We start from the raw sequence: 22,777 nt of genomic DNA on the forward strand, positions 1-22,777 counted from the left end.
CCTCACTGGTGGGCTGCCCTGAGGGACTTGGTCAGCTGGGGCTTGCCTGGCACGTCTTCAAACATTTCTGTCTTCTCTTGGTTCCTCCTGGGGAAACACATGCTGGAAAGATAATGCTAAGCAGTCATCCTGCTGAGAAGTGGTCTTATGTGTTGATAAGTTGGTACAGTCCTTGGCATATAGGTTTTGCAGGACGATGTTTTTAAAACCCACAAAGTGAGAGGTTTATCCTCAAAAGTGTGGTCTTCTACAGGCTTATTGAGTTGGTGTGGGGAGGTGGGAGGGCCATGGGCTTCTGAAGTTAGGCTAGGGGAGAAACGTACTTTGTATAGCACATGTTCATGTAGCACAAAGATCATCTATCCCCAACCTTCTGTTCATGAAGAAGGCCTCATGTTGAGCTCTTCAGCGTTCTCCCACTCAAGTCAAATAGCAGTGTAAGCTACTGCAGCAATGCAGACACTTGAGTGCATAACAGAGATGTATTTTTCACAGAGAGCAGCTCTCTTGCTATGTTGTATACCTGTTTTCCACCAGCACAGCATCTGTCCATGCCAGACAGTGAGCTGCAGCAGCCCTGCAGTACTTGGGCAAAGGGAGAGGTGTCACCATTTTACAGGTGGGGAGCTGACGTCTGGTGAAGCCATGTTTCTAGCCCCCATCTGTGCAAAGGCTGTGACAGAGCTACAGATAGAAACTAAATCTCCTGAGCCCTGACCCCATGCTTTCTTCACCAGCCCCTCATTTGCTTTTATAGGGCAAGAGCTATTTCTGTTTTACAGCTGGGAATCCTTCCAGCCACCATGGAAACTCGCAGGACACCCTCATTGTTGTAAGAGTGTTTAATGCCAAATACTGAGAGAAGCACCTAGCTGAGGAGTTCGCAAGCTGATTTGAAAAAAAAAAGAGAGAGAAAGAGAAGGGTGCAATCCTTACATTACTGCTTAAATAAATTTGTAGTTGACACACTTGTAAATGTGTTCTCGTTTCCCTATTGGATATCTTGAGCATATACACTGACCTCAGGATTACTGTATTAGGAAACAAACAGTTAATTCCTGGAAAACATGAGAATAGCCAGTATGTGATTTTGGGTTTAGCGTTTATGGAGAACATCTGACTCTCAGTACAAGGTAAAAGCAGTATCAAGGGAGGTGTCACCATTAAGAACTGTGCCAATACAATGTTCCCTGGTTGACTAACTATGGGTTATTTAAGTTGACATTCTGAGATATCTGAAGTCTTAACAAGGACTGTTAACTGTTCTGTAATCATGTATGGGTGGACACACTCGTATTTTTCTTACCTGTTCTCACAGGGATGTGTCTGCAGCTGCTCTGCAACAGTCTGACCCTCCTAAAGAAGGGTTCCTCTGGCTTAAGGTGTTTAAGAGCCTGTCTTGATCAGCTGTAGCCTCTGAAGTTAAAAAATCTATTACATTAGCTATAAACAAGATATAGAAAAGTTGTGGTTGTATAATAATGACTAACCAGTAACTAATACATTTCTTGCAACACAAAATTATTTCAGACAGCTAATTAATCACGGTACCTGTTTTCTACCTGCTTCCTAGATTTCAACACTTTAAACCACAATAGTCTGGTGTCATAAAAGTCGCGTGCCACTTTCATGAGCAATGTATTTGAATTTTCTGGTTCTTTTAAGCACTGTAAGCAACTTGTGTGTGTGTGTGTGTTCAATGGATGCCTCTGAGTCTTGGTGAGCCACCTGTATGTGAAGTTTGGCTTGCAGTGGAAAAGGATTCCTGGTACCAAGTTGCTCTGTGAATGATTAACCGTATCATTAAAATGTTATTTGTTAACCTGTGCTAGAAAGAGAAGAGGAGGGGAGGGAGGAGGGAAGCCGCTGTGGTGATCAGAAACAGCTTGTTTTTTGCACGACAAGCACAAGGTGACTGTGGAAAAATCTCTGTCAGGGAAGAGAAATGTAAATGAGCCAGGGCATGTAATGCCTGTTTGCACACGAAATTCCTTCCCTGATTAGATTTTAAAAGGCAGTTTTTTTCCAGGAGGGGAAGGCCTGTCCTCTAACTGCAGAGCCTGCGATGACGGGGGAGGGAGGAGGCGAGAAGGAGTGCGAGCGTTTCGCAGGGTCGTGGCAGGAGGTCTGGTACCTCCTGCGGGAGCTGGGCACAGCCTGCCTGCTGCTCGAGCTGCCGCACGCCACAGCCGCCTGAAGTCAACTCAAAGTCACCCGGTGGAGCAGAGGCAGCCGCGCTGCACCAGCAGCAGCAGCAGCAGCAGCAGCTCCCTCCTCTCCGCCGCTTCCCTGCACCTGCTGCATGCGAGGGGCTGGCGCAGCGGCGGTGGCTGCCATTGCCAGGCGTGGGACCGGGAGGGAGAGAGCAGAGCATCCCCGTGTGGAGGCATGTATTCCTCGGCGGCAGCCCGGGATCCTGCTGGCAAGGACGCCTTGCTGCTGCTGCATCTGACGTGTTTCTCCCACGAGAGCTGCTGGTAGTTCGAAGGCGGTCGGACGAGGAGCCCACGCGGACGTCAGGGAGCCAGGTATATAAAAGGCCTTCTGAGAGGAATCCGCTATGGACTGAGAGCCCTTTGGGTGAAGGGGCTGCTTTTTCTGCTCCTCCGTTGCAGAGATAAAAGGAGCCGGTAAGGGGTATCGTAACCCAGAGGATTCTTTGGTGGCCTTTTGGGTATTTTCTCCTCTTTCTCCTTGTGCACCGCAGAGCGCTGACCTTTTCCCGTGGAATTGGAGTCTCTGCCACTCCACCCCCTGTTCCAGCTGGGAGGACGAGGTCTTTCTCCGCCTCTGTCTGTGCTGGCACTTCTGTTTGAATGGAAGATACATCTTTCTGCTGAAACTCTTTTGTTGTGACATTGCATAATAGACGGTTGTCTTACCGCAGGAAATAAAAGAAACGAAAGGAAACAGAGAGACGGAAGGAAATTGTTCCCTAAAGCAAAACTGAAGCAGGGAAGAGAACACTAAAATTACTTCAAGCTTTCTCCAAGAGCTAGAAGACCACTAATCTCCTAGCTTGAGAGGAAAATACTCTATTACAGAAACTCCTCAGCAGTCAGTAACGATGAGCAGCCCTGGTGTTTTGTCTGGATGCAGCTGCTAAAGGAAAGCTTTGGAGGGACGTGGGGTCTCTGGCCTGTATGATGCCTGAAGACAGAAATGCTGGAGTCCGCAGCCCAGGTGCCTTAGCGGCACCTCCTTTCATTCCTAAAACTACTTATAGGAGAATTAAGCGGTGTTTTAGTTTCCGTAAAGGTAGGTCTGTTCTCTCACTCTGTTCTGCTTTGCTAGTGAAGCCAGGTTTTGGAGAAGTCATGGGGGCTGCATGTGCAGGCAGATGAGAGCACCGAAACAAAAGGCATGAAACAATGCAGATGCTGACATTTCATGAATGATTTATTTACTTCTTTGTTCATTTGTTTGTAGTTGGCCAGCTGATACTGTCTCCTCTACATAATAACCCATGAATGATGGGCTGCCTGAAAGAGGTGGCTTGAGACAAGATTATTGCAGAGCTTCTGAGCAAATATCACTGAGAGGAGCTGGGGAACTGGACCTGGGATGCTAACTGCTGCCTGTTTGGCTGGCAAAATACTGGGGAAAAGAGTTTGGGTTTTTATCTTGTCTGTGTGGGAGGCAAGAAAAGAGGGAGTAAAGGAACATGATAAATAGGTAAAAGTGCATGTGTGCAGAAGACCAAGTCCCTGGATTCAGAGATTTCTGATGGACTGAAGTGGATCCCTACAGTGCACTGTCCTGCTGCAAGTGCTGCATTGCCACTTGATTCTGCTGTCCTGCAGCCCGCACTTGCCTTTCCACCTGCTGCAGAGAGATTTTTTAAGGCCAGTTTTCTTCTGCAGTGCATATACACCTGTAGAAGCAGAGCATGGCAGTGCTGAGGGGAGGAAGGCAAAGAGGAGGCTGGCTTTCAAAATGTGTCAGCTGGAAGGGAAACACATGTCTGGGAGCGATACAGCAAGTGATGTAAGGTACCACGGTGCTGGGGCTGAGGGGGGGGAAACTGCCTCTGTGGTAAGGATAAAAAATGTGGGTGGGGAAAGAGGGAAATGTTGGTGCTGCCTTAGAAACTATGCTGGAGCAGGAAATCCAAGTGTAAGGGCTAAACCATCATGTTCTGAAGTGTGAGAAATGATCTTACATGGGGCATATATGAATACAGTCATCATGTGTTCCTCCCTGATGTGTCCCTCCCTGCTGCCATTTGTCCTTTTGCAAGCCCAGCAGCTCTCTGCTTGCAGCACTCGGTGGTGATGTAGTGACCTCACTGCTTTTGAGGGTGCTGTGTGCAGGCAGGGACAATGCCCTGAAACAAGGAATCACAGCCAGTGGGGTGCTCCCTGCAGAACTAGAGCAGGGATCAGCTATTGCCTGCTGCTGACATGGCACCGAAAGCTGTTTGTCCCCCGTAACCTCCTCCTGAGGCCAGCGTTTTCCATGCTTGCTGGAGTTTCCATGCCCAGGAGGACGTGGATATGTCTGTATCAAGCGTGCAAGCGCATTTCAAGGTATTGGTGTAAATTAGAGCTGTCTGTGCCCTGTTTGTACACCTAACTATTTGAGAAATGTTTGGAAATTTAATAAAGGATTAACTGATAATTTTGCGGGCAGCTGCTTTTTTGCCCCAGGTCACAGCCTTAGCCTCTCCAAGAAGACCTCAGCTGTTTACTCCTTCCCCATATGTTTTGACACAGCAATTCTTCGTGTCTAAGACCCCCAAATGAAGCTGCAGCACTTTGGGCAGAGGACTGAATGACAAAGGCCATGCTGCTCATTTGCTTTCCTCTAAATATCATTTGTTTCAGTTCCTTTCCTACACACATGTTCTGTCAAGAGTGTTGCTGTGAGGTCCCTAGATCAGGGAGCTCAGAATGATGGTGCACATGTTTAACGAGGTCCATGTCCCTCTGGAGACAACAGAAATATGATCATTAATTGGACTTTCAGTTAAGCCTTTACAGTGACTTAACAGGCAAATTAAGCCAACTACACTCATCTTACTAATTGGCTTCAAGAATTCTTGTAACTTCATTTGCAGATTGTATACCTAAGTGTAAAAATGGTCAAAACTAGCCTTCTGCAAACCCAGCCCATACACTTAAATAAATCAGATAGATAAATTCTAAGCTGTGCAATACAACACAGCAAAGAAAATTAACAGGGAAAGCCATTGGCTGCTCACTGGAAGAACTACAGGGGAATCACAACATTGTGACATGACAGAGATGTACCATCATGATGATGCAAGTTGTAGAACCCCTTCTGGAAATCCAGATGAAAGCTGCATTGTGTTAGGCCCTGGAAAAAGAAATGTCCTTTGGAGGAAGGTCACGTCATAGGAGAAATGGCTGCTCAGAAGGTGGCATCTGAACAGAGACAGAGCCGAAAATCTTTTAAGCCCAAATCGGAGAAGATGCTCTCTGCTTGAGAAGCATCGTGGGAACCTCCTGAGGGGGCACACAGCGCAAGTGCAGAAAGGAATGGATACCCGAGGGTGACTTGCTACTGCATGCAGCGGTGAGAACGTCGGCTGGCATGTGAGTGACCAGTTTTGGAGAAGAAAGTGGCATTGGCTGTGGCCAGAGAAAGAGTAGCAGTCCTAATCCAGCTGTGTTAAGCTCCTTGTGATGTTTTAAAATTTGCCTCTCTTCTTTTCCAGCCAGTAGCTATGTCTGCTCTTCTTTCAGACTTGTTTTTTTCTAAGCAGTAACCTCTGTTGTGCAGCTGTGCTCAACTCCAGGGTAGGGACCTTATCTCCTGCTGGCATCACATTGACTGTGGGGTAGGAGAAGGCTTGTAGGTAAGAAAATGAGTGAAACAGGAACAAAATTCTGCCATTGCTGTATTTTTTTTTTCCTCCTCTCCTTTACATTTAAAACATCTGTAGAGAAGAAGGAAATACTGCCTGCATTTGATCCACTCAAAATTAATTGCATGTAGCGCTGGGGAACAGCAAAGTGGAAAGCTGGTAAGAAAATAACAGTTTAAAGCTCTGCATGAAGTGTTATGTGGCCATGCCAGGGCTTGTTTCCTGTGTTGCTGTTGAAGACCCTTCCCCTGATCTTTTATTTTCAGTGTCAGTTACTGATTAGAGTTTGAGGGGTGCCTCAGGTACTCTAATCTGAGACCAGTTCCCTAGCCCTTAACTGGCCCTTTCTGATCAGTATGGTCCATAAACTAAGGGCATGTTCTGGAAGGAGGAAGATCCTCTCTGCTGCACAGTGAGAGAACACGCTGTACAGGCTCTGTGTTGAAATTATCAGCCCTCTGGGCGTTATGCTTCTGAAAACGTTGCTGCTGCCTGAATTGCTCAGGGGCAGCATGGAAAAGGCAGAACCTTCTGGTTCACCAACCATGTGTGCTGCGGTAGGGCTGGAGAGGCAGGCGGTTGTTTTCCAAGTGATTTGTCAAGGAGCAAGGAGCCGAGCTGCCGCCTAGATCTTCTCCCTCCTTTCTTCTTACTGGATTGGAGTCAATAGATTTGAGATGTGACCCTTGACTGTGTGCAGTAGTTATGGAGATCATTGACTAACAGCATTCTTAAATTTTGAAAACATGCTCTAACTATGAGTATGTACCATTGAAAATACCACAGCGCTTTCACAACTCTTGAGCAGACACACACAGAATTTAGACAGAGCACTGCAGTGTCTTTCATAAGCTTTATGGATATCCGTTAGCCTTGGAAATCCAGTTTCTCAAAATGTTTACAAAACTTCTGCCGCGGGAATGTTCTAGTTAATGAATAACCACTCAGCATGCCCTTTGCTAGCATGTGATTTTCCTCTTTGATGTTATGCGTGATCTTGGCTTAATTGGATATAGCCTTAAAGACCTACAAGGGCCTCTCTGAAAAAGCAGTTCTGTTGATTAAATCTAAAGACTGGTCAGAACTGGAAATCTGTACATTTCCCTGCCTTCTTCCAGTTGTGGGGAAGACAAGCAAGTTGCTGCCGTGTGAATGCCAAATTTGCTTGTTTTTGTTGCTTTCTCCTCTGACACCCTATCCACAGGTCGGCATTAATGAATCTGTGCATTTCTGGATTTTAGAGAGAATAAGATTTAGGAGAACTTGGGTTTGGATGGCAACACGAGGGCTCTTTTATTTCTTTTTCCATGGAGGTTTTCTTGCTTAGTTACAGTGTTATAAGTTGACTTAAAAACAAACAAACAAACAAAAAAAAAAAACCAGCATTTGAACTTAACTCTGTGGTTTTGATTATTCTGTTGTCTCTGTAATTCGGACCATCATTCCACAGCCTCTCTGCAGAGGAGAGGCTAGGAGACGCCACCAGCTATAGCTTACAGCATTCAGCTTGGTTTGTCTCTGCTAAGCACTGTATTAACAGTATGTTTGTAACCACAGTTCATCACAGCATTGCCTTTGCTTCATGACAGTCAGCATCTCAGTCTTCATGAACCATTCATCTGCGGTGTCTCTGGAGTAGTCACTTGTGATATAAGAGGAGATAAGGACCTTAGAAAGAGATAGTGGAAGAAAGGGAACATTTACAGGGCAACAATCTTGGCTTTTATTCCTCGACAGTGAAAAACCCAACATAAAACAAAAAGATGATGAACAAGGTAAAAGTTAGGACAAAATCAGGTGGAAGCAGAGTTGTCATGTTTCTGCCTCTTCTGCCCCTGGCAACAGAGTACTTTTTCCATAAGGCATCAGCCTGTAACTTCAAGTCAATATTTATGCAGGCTTATCACAACTAATTCCTTTCATGGCTAAGTGTTGCTCGGTGCAGTGTTCTGTATTTATTAGGTGAAAGAAATAATTCCTTTGGAGAAGTTCAGTCTACACTTCAAAACCACACCAAGCCTGCCTGAGATGAATTCCAAAGCCAAACTGGAAAACAGAGTATAGTAAATGGTGACTTTAGAAGCTCTTAAGGCATGACGTGTTGATTTCCCATTGATTTCCCATGAGACCGAGGTCTTTAGGTTAGCGCATATTTTTTTTCAACATCTACCTCTGAGCTTCTCAAAGTAGAATGTGGAAATCCTCATGCCTCCAAGGCAGATAAACGATTGTCACCATTCACATAGTTGGAGAGCCAACTCTCTGAGGCTTCATCTGGGATGTGGGCGGTGGTGTGCATAGACCCCTCTGGCTGTGAAGATAAACGTGACCAGACTGGATGCAACTGTGTTCTGAAGGTTGTGTGGGATCTGAATCCAATCCGTCAAATCTAGACAACTGCTGTGGTTATTCTGCCTCTCCCCCAGGCATTCCCAGCTGTGTGTATTTTACGTGTCTCAATAAAAGTCCCTTAATTTGCAAACCACCTTATTGCAGTTAGTAGTAGAAATACTTCAATGTTTACACTTTGGGAACCCAAATGAGGACATTTTCGGCCCTGATTTCAATTACATTGTTCACAGTGGTCATCTCTGCATCATACCAGGTTTTATTTTTCCTCATGTATAGTTTGTTTTTTAAAGTTTTTTCTTCAGTATCTGTGATTTGCTGCTGTAATAAATTTAGGGACTTCAGGGGACTGGGATGGTTAGTGGGTGGAGCGGGAGTACAGGGGGTGTTTTCCTCTATCCCTACAGTGCCAGGGAGGGGTACAGGGAAGACCCAGAAAGCCCACCTGATAAACACATGGCTCAGAGGCTGGTGCCAACACAGAAGTGTTGTGTTTTTTTTTGACCATGGGGCGCTTACTTGGCATCCGGCCTGATAGCTGCAGACAGGTCCCACCTATCTCTGAGGGGAAAAGGGATCCTAGCCCCGGAGCTTGCAGGGCTCATTGAGAGGGCTTTAAACTAGGTAAGAAGGGGAATGGGGATGAAATGAGGCTCATTATAGATGGGCCTGGGGGAGAGGGCAATGACCCAATTGAAGTGCATCTACACTAATGTAGTATAGATGCACTAATGGACTGCGTGCTTCATCACATGGTCTAAAATTTTGGGTAGACCTGTGTGGCACCAGGAGTTGGACTTGATGATTCTTATGGGTCCCTTCCAACTCGGGATATTGTATGATTCTATGATGGACGCAGCACGGGCAACAAACAGGAGGAGCTGGAAGCCACCATGCGGCAAGCAAGCGATGACTTGGTTGCCATCACTGAAACGTGGTGGGACCACTCCCATGACTGGAGTGCTGCAATGACTGGCTACAGGCTCTTCAGAAAGGACAGGCAGCACAGAAGGGGAGGTGATGTGGCTCTCTATATTATAGTGTTTTGATGTTGTGAAACTTGAGGCTGGGAATGATAAGGTTGAGTCCTTATGGGTTAGGATCAGCGGGAAGGTCAACAAGGCAGGCATCCTGGTGAGGGTCTGTTATAGACCGCTGAACCAGGATGAGGAGACGGATGAGGCATTCTACAAGCAGCTGGCAGAAGTCATGCAATTGCCAGCACTTGTTCTTGTGGGGACTTCAACTTTCCAGACATATCCTGGAAATACAATACAGCTCAGAGAGAGCAGTCTAGGAGGTTTCTGGAGAGTGTGGAAGATAGCTTCCTGACACAGCTGGTTAGTGAGCCTACCAGGGGACGTGCCCCACTAGACCTTCTGTTCACAAGCAGAGAAAGACTGGTGGGAGATGTGGTGGTCGGGAGCTGTCTTGGGCAGAGTGATCATGAAATTTTAGTGTTCTCTATTCTCAGCAAAGTCAGAAGGGGGACCAATAAAACTGTTATCTTGGACTTCTGGAGGGCAGATTTTGAGCTGTTCAGGTCACTGGTTGGCAGAGTCCCCTGGGTGGCAGTTCTGAAGGGCAGAGGAGTCCAGGAAGGCTGGGTGCTCTTCAAGAAGGAAATCTTAAAGACTCAGGAGCAAACCGTCCCCATGCACCCAAAGACGAGTTGGTGCCAGCAGTATCCTGGCTTGTATCAGAAGCAGTGTGACCAGCAGGGCTAGGGAGGTGATCGTCCCCCTGTACTCAGCTCTGGTGAGGCCGCACCTCGAGTACTGTGTTCAGTTTTGGGCCCCTCGCTACAAGAAGGACATGGAGGTGCTCGAGCGAGTCCAGAGAAGGGCGACGAAGCTGGTGAGGGGCCTGGAGAACAAGTCCTACGAGGAGCGGCTGAGGGAGCTGGGCTTGTTCAGCCTGGAGAAGAGGAGGCTCAGGAGCGACCTTATTACTCTCTACAGGTACCTTAAAGGAGGCTGTAGTGAGGTGGGGGTTGGTCTATTCACCCATGTGCCTGGTGACAGGACGAGGGGGAATGGGCTAAAGTTGCGCCAGGGGAGTTTTAGGTTGGATCTTAGGAAGAACTTCTTTACTGAGAGGGTTGTGAGGCATTGGAATGGGCTGCCCAGGGAAGTGGTGGAGTCACCATCCCTGGAGGTCTTTAAAAGACGTTTAGATGTAGAGCTCAGTGATATGGCTTAGTGGAGGACTGGTTAGTGTTAGGTCAGAGGTTGGACTCGGTGATCTTGGAGGTCTCTTCCAACCTAGATGATTCTGTGATTCTGTAATACACATCTAAGTTGGTCGTACCCATTTCAGGTATGTCACCTTTTGTACATGAATCACTCCTTACTTTCTCTATGAGTTCAAAAATGCTGTGTAGCACTACTTCTGGGCATCTTAATGCTTTATGGTTGCCAGCTGTTTTCAATATTCTACAGCTTGTGTTGGGATGCATCAGCAACTTACAACAACATGGGCATTCTTTTTTGCTCCCACCGCACAAGCCCCCTTATTCTAGTTTTATTCATTATGTATTAGGCATGCTTTGAAAGCCAACTCTTAAAAAAAAAATAAAAAAAAATGGCACTATCCCAAAAAATGAAGTGATGTGTTTTGACTACAGTGTCATTACTAATACTAGTTTCAAAGCAGTCTGGTAGGTTTGAGAACTTAATCTTCCTTCTGCAAAATGTGAACTGGCCTGCAAAATGCACGTTATCGAATGGAATGTTAGCATGGAGAGAAGAAAGTAGAGCTAATAGGACAGGGCTTATTCGTAGTAAGCGTACTGTCAGCAAGCGTGAGTTGTAATTGTATGTCATATAATTGGAATATTCATATTTTCCACTGATGAAAAGAATTGAAAATTCTTGTGTCAAAAGCAAGAACTATTGAAGGAAAGCTCTGAATGTACATTCATGGGACAAAATAAGGAGAGAAGGATCAAATTCTGCACCTGAGGAGGAATAACCTCAGAGAAACAGCTCCATGGAAGAGAACCTGGGTATCCCAGGGGACAGCAAGTTGGACAGAAGACAGCAGTGGGCCTGGCAGCAGGGAAGACTGACTACAAATTGGGCTGTATCAACAGGAGCGGAGACAGCAGAGGGAGGGAAGCGAACCTCATCTACTCGGCATTTGTTAGATCCTATTCCAAATACTCTCTGTTCAGCCAAGGGGCCACCAAGGTGCTGGAGCTGGAGCATACACGAGGACAGGCAGAGAGAGCAGTGTGTGTTCAGCCAGGAGAACGGGCGGCTCTGGGGGCAGCAAAAAGTGGCTGTCTCAGATAGTAAGAGAAAATTGTCAGGAAGATGGAGCTGGGCTTTTCTACAACAGTGGGTGGAGGGAGGGTAAGAGACCACTGGCATACACCGAACAGGATGGTTTCAGACAGGAAAGGTGTTTCACCTTGACAGCCAAGTAGTAGGAACAGGTTGCCCAGAGAGGTTGTGAACCTGGTTGTGAAGACGTTTTGGAACTGTCATGTGCCATTTCCTTTATCTGCTTAGTGAGCTCTACCACACAGATTCAAGTGGTAAAGAATTGGTGCTTAGTGAAGTTTTGTGTGTCATCCCTCTACAGAAAAAGGGTTGGATTTGTTTCAGGGGGTAGAACAGGTGCTTTTGACAGTAAAGACTTTTTTTTTTTTTTTTTACAGGATCTTTCTGAATTGATTTCCCTAATGGAACTGAGTCTTTAGATGAAGGTCTTGGTTACAATTCCAAAAGCAGAAGGGCCCTTGAAATCCCCGAATTCATAGAATCACACTGATTCCTTAACTAACTAAACATCAGATCTTCTCCTTAATTCTACTTCATTTAGAAAGAGTCTAGAAAATGGGGGGGACTTGAGGATGGCCTCAGTGTTGCCAGCAGCAACCCTTAACTCAGGGAAATATGAGAAGCCCAAATTCATATAACACTTTTGTGACGCCCTGGGCGAGTTTGCAGGAGATGAGGAGGGTAAGTAAGAAATAAGAAAACATACTTAGTGCCCTCTGCCAGCATGACAAAGCTGAACTTCAGGGACACAACTATTTTACATTAGTCAGTATCCTTCTAAGCTTGTTTGACTCTGAAATTTCAAAAATTCTGTCTTGAATCAAAAATTTTGGGATTTTTTTTTTTTTACAAAAAAAAAAACAAAACAAACTTTTTTTGAAAAAAAAGTTGTCTAATAAAGAGCGACTGTAATGTTTAGTCACTTCGCCTACTGCTGTTTTTGGCATCCACATGTGTGAGTACCATGGAAATCACAAAATGTGCTTGCTGCTCTGCATCTCAGTATAATTTGTGGATGTCTTAGCTGGACATCGTTATTCTCACCAGTCATTTCCTTTGTTAGCATAAAAATAATTGCACTTAAAGGCAAGCCCCAAACCTTCAGTGTGGGTGACTGACAGCTTGCCACCTACTTGCAGTAACATCCCAGAGCGTACAGAAGGCAACTTTCAGCACAAGGACAGGCAGGAGTTACTCTTCTTTTGTTGCAGGAAGAATGTACACATTGAAGGGTGCTCTGAAGGACGCTTTGCTCTACATCCTACCTTAGTTTTTGGTTACTTATGTGTTTACGTATCAGTGATTTGTGGGTGAAAGAGGCTCTTGGGGCAAGAGGCAAAAGCTGACTGGCTCATCTGTTGGCTTTCTATAGAAAAACCAAAATAACTCTATTCTCCTTGCTGCGCATTTTCAAACTGGTAGGAACTGTGTGCTCACTGAAGGGCAGAATTTGACTTACTGCTTTTTTTGTTTGTTTGTTTGCTTCACTTTCTGTCATAAGTAATTGCAAAAGCAGTCTTTCAGTATAGGTAGTTATTTGGTATTTAGTTTCTTATCATGGCTGCCTTAGAGCTGTTCATTGTGTTGCTATATATAGAAATTGAATTGCCTTGCTTCAGCCCCAGCTTCAATCAACAAATGGTCTCAAGGGAGAACTTCCATCACAGATGATATACCTGAACATTGCTGTGACAATGCTTGTGATGGCTGGCTCTGCAGTTGGAAAGGGAGAGGTAAAACAGTTACAGAAGAGGAGTTGTATTTCCGGTGTCCATAATGGTATCCTCTGTTTGGGGTTGAAGTTAATTTTGTTGGTAAAATTCCATGTTTTTCCAAGGCTAAAGCCAAATACTGGTTTCCTGCAGTTTGTCTGACGTGTTTTTGCCTTTCATTTCGTGATCTTTTTTTTTTTTTTTGTACACACAATTTATTGTTCCTAAAGTGATAATGCAGCTGGTAATAAATTGTAGGACAGGTCTTTGCTTATGTTGTGAAATGCAATTAATTGTTTGGTTTAGTATGAACCAAATCCCGAGTTATATTTATCTGTATTCCGTGTGTAAAGGTAACATTTATATGTAATTAAAACTCATACAGAAACTACCTAATTTTATATGCATCATTAGGCACAAGCTAAGAAAATGGAGATGTACATCACTTTTGAATCAGAAGGTTTGTTGACAGAAAATGCTATTTGTAATATTTCTCTGTGTTTTGTGCTTTTGGTCTGAAAAGTCACTTCAAATTTATTTTTATTTTTTTTAAAGAGTATTTTAGAGCACTGTTGTATAATATATCATCATCACATTTATGTCTGACAGCATCATGACAGCATCAGACGTGAGATGCAGCAATTTATCCTTAAGAAAGGGGTGCATTAATTGTCCATGCATTGAAGTGACCTGTAGATTGCATGGATTGCAGTGAAAGACACAGGCTCCTTGTATGTTTTTGAGAATCACAACCATGTCACATCTCTCTTTTATGTAGGTATTTTTGGCCAGAAACTAGAAGACACTGTCCGATACGAAAAGCGATATGGGAACCGCCTGGCTCCTATGCTGGTGGAGCAGTGTGTGGATTTTATCCGGCAGCGGGGGCTGAAAGAAGAAGGCCTTTTTCGGCTGCCTGGGCAGGCTAACCTTGTCAAGGAGTTGCAGGATGCGTTTGACTGTGGAGAGAAGCCTTCTTTTGACAGGTAAAATCCTCCAGCTGTCCCCCACGCCCTGAAGCCTAGGTAGGACACAAAGCAGTCTGCTGTTCTGGCAGACCCAAGGTGCTGTAAGACACGTGGCAGCGGCGATAGAACGAATGCTTTTGTGCTTTTTTTTCCTGCATGTTTCCTATTATCACTGTAACATTTTATTTTTTTTTCTGACTTTGATGTCTGGTTTCAAAGCATTTCTGGAGGAGTTCCATTTATGAAATGCTGGTTAGGAAATGTATCATTAATGGTTTGGCTTAATCAGAAATATCTGGATTTCCTTGATATTGGTATAACTCAAAATGCAGTGTTGGTGCTGGGATTTAGTCAGTACTATAAAGGAAGAATTTGTCTTATCACCAATTGCAATATGTTCTGTTACCTGTAAAACTGAATGGAAGGGAAGTCCGATTTTGTGTTATCTTTTATAATTTTGAGCCTCTTGCTTTAAAAAACAAAGGCTGCTGTGACTGTAATCATAAACCCAAATGATTTTGAGTGTCCAGGTCCAAGATGCGTTCCAGTATTGATATAATTTTGCAAAGCTATTAAGAGTTTTATGGGCCAAAAACCCAGTCCTATTCACACACCTGTAGATGGCTTCAATCTGTAAGATCAGTCTTCTGGGTAAGTTCAGCTCTTCTGAAACAACAACTGCAATAGTTTGCATATTCAGAAGGCATACAGTCAAAGAAACAGAACCAGTTGATTACAAATGCCCCAAAGCCTGCATTAAACTCCGTATTAAGAGCTAGTATGATGTTAATGAAATTCCGGTTTAGGGGATTGTAGTCCTCGATGTGTGCTGTAATACCCATAAATACACCTCCAAAATGGATTTGGGATCCTTCATTCCCAGCAGGGCTCTAATCTGAATTAGGAGGAGGAAGAGGCAGGCTACATTTATTTTGTGGGACCTTTGATAGCAATCCAAGTAACGGGAAGGAAAGCACAGCTTGATTTTTAGTGCAAAAATATACCATGATATGAACCTGATTGCTGGAAAACATTTACCTCCTCTTCTTCCTTACTTCTATGAAGTAGGCAAATTTAATATGTATGAAGGTATGTGTTTCACAGATGCACAGAAGGCAGACATCTGTGGTCTGTTTTATCTTGAACAGTTTCCTAAGTCCTGATGCTTAGTTTAGGAAATGCCAAGAATTTATAATTGTGTGGAAAAGCAAAGTGATTTTCTTCATACGAGTTTTATTAATTCCTCATCAGAAGGTGATAGTTAGGATGACTGACCAGAAAACAGTTTTGTGGAGCTGGAAAACTCTGGGCAGTGATAAGCTTACCTGGTAAACGTTTGAAGCATGCTTACAGACTGTTCAAATACAGCCTAATTTACCTAAAACCATGTAGAAAATTACAGTAATTGGGAATCTGCTGGGTATCTTTTCCTTTCTTTGACATTTAGCTAAATATTGCTGGTCATGTTCCTGGCACAATCTCTACCAAAGGTACAAGTGGGCAAATGCTACGGGCAAATGAAACCAAAGGTTATTTTTTCAATGCCTGCAAGCCAAATGATCATGGAGGAAATGCTTAAGAAACAGACTGCCCCCAAGCCCCAGGAAGATGATGTACTGAACACCCCACTGAGACGTGCAGCTTGAAAGAGGTGCATAAGGTCTATCTATTCAAAGCAAATGAGACCAGAGATGAGCTGCTTAAATTATTTTTGCAAAGTTATTTAACAGTGTCTGTAGCACACACTAATGAGACCCAGGAACAGGCACGCAGGTTGAGCTTTAGCAGACGAAATGGAGAAGAGAGTTTAAATGCCAGTGCTGTGAAGTAAGCACATGATCTCCACTACAGCAAAAAAGAAACATGAGCAGGAGTTAGCTATCAGTCTTTGGTACTGCAGTTCTGCTTCTGAAGCTGAGAATTTATAGAAGACCAGCTTTGTATCCCTGTGTGTCCTTTTTCGAAGGGTCCTTTTTTTCTGGTTACTTTTTCACATTTGAATTTGGAGGTAATGTGTGACTTTGCTATAGCAAATGGACCAGAAGTCAGGCAGATTTAATCTCTGCTCTCACCTCTGCCACTGGGCATCTACTTTTTTCCTACAATCTTTTGTTTCAGTTGTATGCTTTGGAGTTCATTTCACAATGTTGAAAGAACACCTGCATATTACCTTGGTTTTGGGTAGTCTTTCTTTTCCTTGTGCTGAAGAGCAGCAGGTTCTCCGGGTTTGATGGAACTGGCATGGCAAGCTGAGCTCCTGGAAAGTGGCCACAGGCTGAAAAGTTGCTGTAGAGAAAGGAGCGTATGTTAGGGGAGGGGGCTGTGCTTAGTTTTTGTCATGGAGTTTGAAATCCACTGGGTTTATTCTGTAATTATCTATTTGTAGTCACCAGTCTGGTAGTGCAAAATCTCCTGTTTTTTGATTATTAATTTACATTCCCTCCTTCTCATACATCAGTAGTAATAACGACTGAGCATTTAGAGCTTAGCTGACAGTTTTGTTGATGGGACAAGAAACACAATGGAAGCCAGGTCACGCTTCCATAGCAGTGCCGGGTCACCAGCTTGGACTGGGAGAAAGACTGGCTGTTGTCATTGGGGCTGGAAGTAATACAAAGAGCTGATGTTTGAGTAGTTTGCCATTTTTCATAGTGACATTTTTTCTGCATGTAAGTACACGTAGGTGAAACAAAGACTTCAGAATAAATGAAGTCACCGTGAAATGCGTAGGTATGCAGGTGTATGGGTTTATGTGAGAAATTAGATTATTAAAATAACCATTCTTATGCTTTGTTAGCTGATTCTGTACAATTCACAACTTGTAGAAACAAAAGGAAAAAGAAAGGTAAGGTTTTTCTGCTGTGATTAGTACTCTTTTAATATTAAATCTCTATTTTTAGGAGATGGAGTTCAGTTGCACAGATGTCTTTTTTTTGCGCAGTGGCCTTGAGCGTAGCTGCTGTCCACGGTTCTGTGGATACACTGCCCTTATCCCCTCCTGTGCTCCTGTCCGTGCCCGTTTGACAAAGACAAATGAAAGCAAACAGGAAGAGCACGATGCATTTTAAGGGAGCAAACTAGCCTTGCTCAGAGGATAGAAAAATTCCAGCCATGTTTTGTAAACATTAGACACATCTGACAAATTGTAGCTCCTGTGAGCTAGCAGCTAGATGTGCTGTTGCTGGTCAGTTACAAAAATGCAGTAAATCCAGGACAATTCAGAAAATAGCAAAAAATCTTCACATATTAATTTGAGCTTGATCTTATTTTATAGGTGTCGTGGTCAATAAAACGTTGCTTAAGAATTGTGAGCTTTGTGTACACAATTCAGTGAGAGTGGAGCCAATATTTGAAATTTCTTAAACTTGCAAAATGACAAAACCCGGTATCCAATCTGAAACATCCAACATCCCACCTGCTATGAAAACTGGCATATCAGCATTTACATTTCTTGTGGTCTTGCAAAGGGGAGGTACAGCTGCAAAAGCAGAAAAATGCTGATGCCTTTTGTATGAAGGAAAAAAAAAAAAAGAATAATGAAAAGTGTATGACAGTTAAAAAAAAAATCAAATAATATCCCACTCCGTATGTATGTATTATATGCACATCCTATGATATCTGCTTTGAGGAACTAGCACTGGAATTAGTTAATCACGTGAGCTCACTACTATTTGAAATATCCCTGGTATTTGCCATCTCTGTGTAGAATTGTTGCCTCCAGGGAATCCATTTTGCTTGCCTTTGGGGTAGGTTTCTTTCTGCTTGTGTGGCTTACATTTTAAATTTGAAGTCCCTCAGCTGCATTACAAATCACATGTTTGTAAAGATACGAAGTGGATTATGACTATTTGTTCTGTAAAATTAGCATAGGAAATATGGCACTGGATAAGGAAAATAGCAATAAGGGTTCATTTTGCAATTTTTACACATAAAATTTGATTATTCTTTTTATATTATCTCTTTCCTTCTACTGTTCATCACAGTTATTGCCAGAAGACATGAGAATTATGATTTCTCAGGGAGAAAAAAATATTTGAAGTGTCACTGAAACAGGTATTAATACTTACGTGACTGATCTATGTATGTGGCTTGGAATTTCAAACTGTTATCATTGATATACATGTATACAGCCCAGTAGTTTGCTGGGGTTTAGAATGGCATTGTTTACCTGCTTGCGTTTTTGAATATGCACAAGAGAAGAGGCAAGCACACACTTGCACATTTAGCAAAACAAAATCCCTTTTCCATTCTCTCATGCGTATAGATTCCTTTAAAAGAGAAGGCAGTAGGTGATAGGACAAAATATTCCTTGTTGCTCTAGTCGCCGTTGCTGTCAGCTGAGAAAAGGATATGTAAGTGGCAGAATGTGATGGCTGGCAAATATTAGCCATTATTCACCACAGTCAAACAATCCAGAGCATGGAACTAGCACATTTAATCTCTGTACATTTAATCACTGGGATTGTCAAAGAAAAATAGGTGAATGATGAGGATGGTACGAGGTAATATCCTTGGTGTCAGAAGGACCACATGCCCAAGTCAATATACAGAGAACAGCACTGTCTACCAATCGTTCCTGCATCCTCCCTCTGCAAGGGCATCCTCAAAGCATACCATAAATTACTTTCAACTCCAAATCGACCTGACTGAATGATTTTAGGGAGGATTCTTCTCCACTGGCTGTGTCTGCACATATCCTGAAGCCCGTGAAGAGTGCATGTATCTGAGGGAAGACAGCGAAGACACAGTCTCCCTGAGCATGCTCAGACAGCGAGGCTATCACTTCGGGCTTCTGAGATTTTTTGCTTCTAGGACTAAAGCAGCCCCGCAATGTAGCAAGGCACAAGAACACCAACCTCATGTACAGCAGGGCATGGGCACCCCCTCACTGGCTCTGTGGGGACACTCAGCCTTCCAGACCTGGTGTAAAATTACAATGCTGATGCGAAAGAGAGAAAGCAGGTGTGCCAGTTCTAGATTCAAGACTTCTCTGAACAGTGGACATGGGGACAGCATTTTCCAAATTGCTGGAAAAGGCAACTTGATAAGGACAACTGATTGTATTTTAAAACTGTTGAGCAGACAAAACAAGGGAGACTCTGAAGAACGTACAGCTATAAAGAAATACTCTGGTCCCCGGTGGAGTAATTATGGTGTGTTATGTATGTCTTTTCTGAATTGAGGTACAACAATTGAATGAAAAGCCTGGCAAAACAAATGTTTTTGTAGCATGGAAGTAATTGTGCTTTCCAGAAAACCTTACTTTTTCAGTCCTCAGGCAGTGATCTATCAAGGTCCTCCACAGTTTTAGGGCTTAGCAGTTTCCAGGAAAGCTGTCAGAGTTTTAGAAGGTGACTATATACAACATTTAAAAGCATAATACTGAAATACTTTTATCTTTTTGTTCTTTGTTATGTGTTAGTATTATTGTAGTGTATGGAAAGATGTTCTGGAAGAGAACAAGACAGACCTTTGTTTGTTGTTCCTTTAATTATCATTAAGGCATTCCTTGCTGCTAGGCAGCATCCCCCCCAACCCCAGCAGAGGTCTGCAATGCAGAGGAAAGGACCACTCTTCTAGGCACTGCACAGGCCTTGGCACTTAGTAATCTATCTAGGAGGCCAGCCTAGTTCCCTTTACAGTCTCATGCAACGGGAGCTGTCTTTTCAGGGATGCAGTATGCTGTGGCACTGTGAGGGCTACAGGTAGACATGGACTTGGAGATCACTAAAGAATTTTCTTCATTTTCCAAATACAGTCCTCTGTGTAAGAAGTTGTTTAGAAACAGTTCCCCACAAGAATGGGGCTTTATTCCTTTCCTAGGGGAAAAAAGCACAGTAATCCCTACACAAAGCACTTACGTGAAATGAAGTATTTACTAGAAAGCCAGTTCCTGCCAACACAAATGGCCTTAAGCTTGTGTAAATTCCCATCCGTTTGTGCCTGTGGTGTTCCAGGCTTCCTTCCCTGATCCTCACAAATGACACCCTGCTCATCACTTGAGCATCTGGAGCCACTTCCAAGTCTGTTCTAACCTCGGCCCTCTTCCTACCCAGCTAGCAGAAATTACCTCTGCATATGGCATGAGTTAAGAGGCCTAATCTAGCAATTAAATACACGTTAACAAAGATATTCTAGTGTGATGCAAGGGTCATTAAATCCGTTTAATTGGTGTCCTGCTGTAGGAGTGTGTGGTTTTGGTTATTGGCAGTGAACAAAAATTTGTAGTTGCTTTGCATGAATTTCAGTTTTGGAAATGGAGTTGCTCCTTAACCTTTGTGAAGACACCTGCTTTTCACTTGTTGCTGTGGGGCTCTAATTTAAGAAGGCAAGAAAGGGCATTTTCCACTACCAATGGCAAGTTTTTAGGAAAGGATGACATTTTGTAAGCATGTGGAGTGTTTTAGCACATCCTTATACAATAAGGCTTGCCAGATTTGTGGCTTTCTCTTCCAATAAACAAGAAGAGGTAGTTTACTTGTGGGGCTTACCCAGTTTTATATATTTGTAGAATGCCTGCAAAATCTCTGCAGAAACGTACCAGCCTCTTTGAACAACCTAGCAATGATTAGATATTTTGGCAGCATGTTGGCTGGAGGCAGCTAATTGCTTCCTGATAGGAACCCATCTGTTTTTTGGGCCTCAGAAAGCACCCACCACCTCTTTTTAATGATCTATATTTCGTAAGTAATCTTTCATGTCCTTCCACAAAGTCTGTCTCTTTCTGTCCTAAACTGCTGTCTTCATTGCTCTTCTTGAAGCATCAGGCTTTAGAATGAATTGGCTCCTGTTACAACTCCTGAAGTGGATGTCTAACTTGGAAATAGTCTGTCAATCCTTAGTATTCTTTGCAGTGCTTGCTGAAACATGAGAAATTCTGATTATATATTGGGATTTTTTTTTTCTTTTTTCTTTTTTCTTTTTTTTTTTTTTTTTTTTTCAGCAAGAGTGTGACCAGATAGTGGAAGAGGCACTCAGGGAGTTTTTACAGTCCCCACCCTTGGAGATACTCAGAAGTCAAGTAGATGAGGCACTAAGCAACCTGCCATAACTGGTCTTGTTTTGAGCAGGGGTTGGACTAGATGACCTCTGGATGTCCCTTCCAACCTAAATAATTTGGGTGATTCTATGAAGTGTACTTAAAGTAGAGCCAGGCTCTTGTGGCAGCAAGGAGAGGAGAACAGAGCTCAGGGCCTAAGATGGTAAAGGCTTTCATGCATGTTTCACAAGTTGTAGGCAAAATTTCAGCTGGCACTTAGATTACGCACTGTACTGCTTGTACTGTATCTACATTATAGAGGACAGTGAAGGTATCTACACACGGGGACAAAAATGGCACAGAGTGTTCAACCAATTATGTTATGCATTGACCTGACCTTTGCATTTCTGGCCCAAAGCCTGACTCCAATATCAGTTGCATCACTCCTGAGTCGCCTTAACATTACTGAGCACTGGCTTTGTCTGGCCATCCTGTGAGTGCTGGTTCCTCAGCAGTAGCAGTGGCCTCATTCTCTCAATAAAGAGTTATTCATGTTTGTAATACTTCTCAATGCTGCTCACTTGCAGTATTTCAGCACTGGTTTATCATGGACTCTAGCATCATGTGCTGTCTGTAGACTGGCAGCCAGTTGCAAACTCATCCTCCCGTGACAGGAAGACATCTGCACTGGTCCAGGAGAGCTTCTCTACAAGGCCCGAATGCAGCTAAGCAGCGACACAGCCACCAAGTGTTGGGATGGGTTCAGGATATGTTGGTGACAGAGTCTCTGTTTGCAGGACTAAGACCTGTGACATATTTTAAAGGACAGAGATGCAATTCCAGTAATTCAGGGATGTACTGATACACAAACTGTTCGTACTGTTCTCCTTCGTTTTATTACCAGAACTCCTGAATTTAATTAGAGCCTCACAGCTTGTTGTTTCCTACTGCTTGTTCTTTATGCAAACTGTATACGTGTCATCGTGGGCCAGAGCTATTTTTGGTGTAGCATTTATCTTTTTGTAATGTGACCCTGCCCTATTTCCTCTCTGAAAGTTACGAGGAGCCTGTTGGCTGTGTGCTCTGAAGCGCTGACTCCAGCTCTCTGAACACGCTGTGCACTTATCCGAGGGTGAGGGTTATGTGGGGATTTCTGGTGACCTGCTGGGCTTCAGCAATTTTTATTTATGGTGGAGAGGGTGAAGATCCCCAGGCAGTGTAATCCATCTGACAACCACTTCCACAGCGCATGTGGTATCACAAAGGCAAACGCTGTCAAAACAGCACTGCCATGAGGGATACCAATGACAAAGTCTGGACAAAGGGCACTTCGATGTGTGTTCTTATGGCTGCAGGGAGGCTGTGGTGTGTGTGTGTTTGTAATGCCTTTGCATGGACAGTGCTGGAGTGCGGGATGCTCCTCCAAAAGCATCAACAGTAAAGCAGTATGAACATTTTAGTGGGTAAGTAATCTCCCTCAGCCTAGCACAAGATGCTGAAATAGACTGTTTCTCAGCTTGCTGCTACTTTTTGTGTTGCATTCCAACTTTGTGCTTTGTCATTCCCATTTCAAGGTTGTAATCATTCATTCTGCACTTGGAAAAGTTTGCCTCACTTAATGAGGATTGTTCCAATTTAGAATAAGGAGGATT

The 22,777-nt window shown here is 43.6% G+C and overlaps 1 protein-coding gene across 3 annotated transcripts in view; it reads left to right on the top strand.

The window, feature by feature from the left end:
- The window catches only part of ARHGAP24 (Rho GTPase activating protein 24), a 168,801-nt gene that overhangs the window by 128,210 nt on the left and 17,814 nt on the right, over window positions 1–22,777 (top strand). For all 3 annotated transcript variants that reach the window (XM_084285504.1, XM_084285505.1, XM_084285506.1), the window contains one exon: window positions 13,957–14,164. In XM_084285504.1, the coding sequence (XP_084141630.1) occupies window positions 13,957–14,164 (208 nt within the window). The remainder of the gene's footprint in view (window positions 1–13,956; window positions 14,165–22,777) is intronic.

This window comes from Netta rufina, assembly GCF_964035555.1.
Source record: "Netta rufina genome assembly, chromosome: 4".
Classification (NCBI taxonomy): Eukaryota; Metazoa; Chordata; class Aves; order Anseriformes; family Anatidae; genus Netta; species Netta rufina.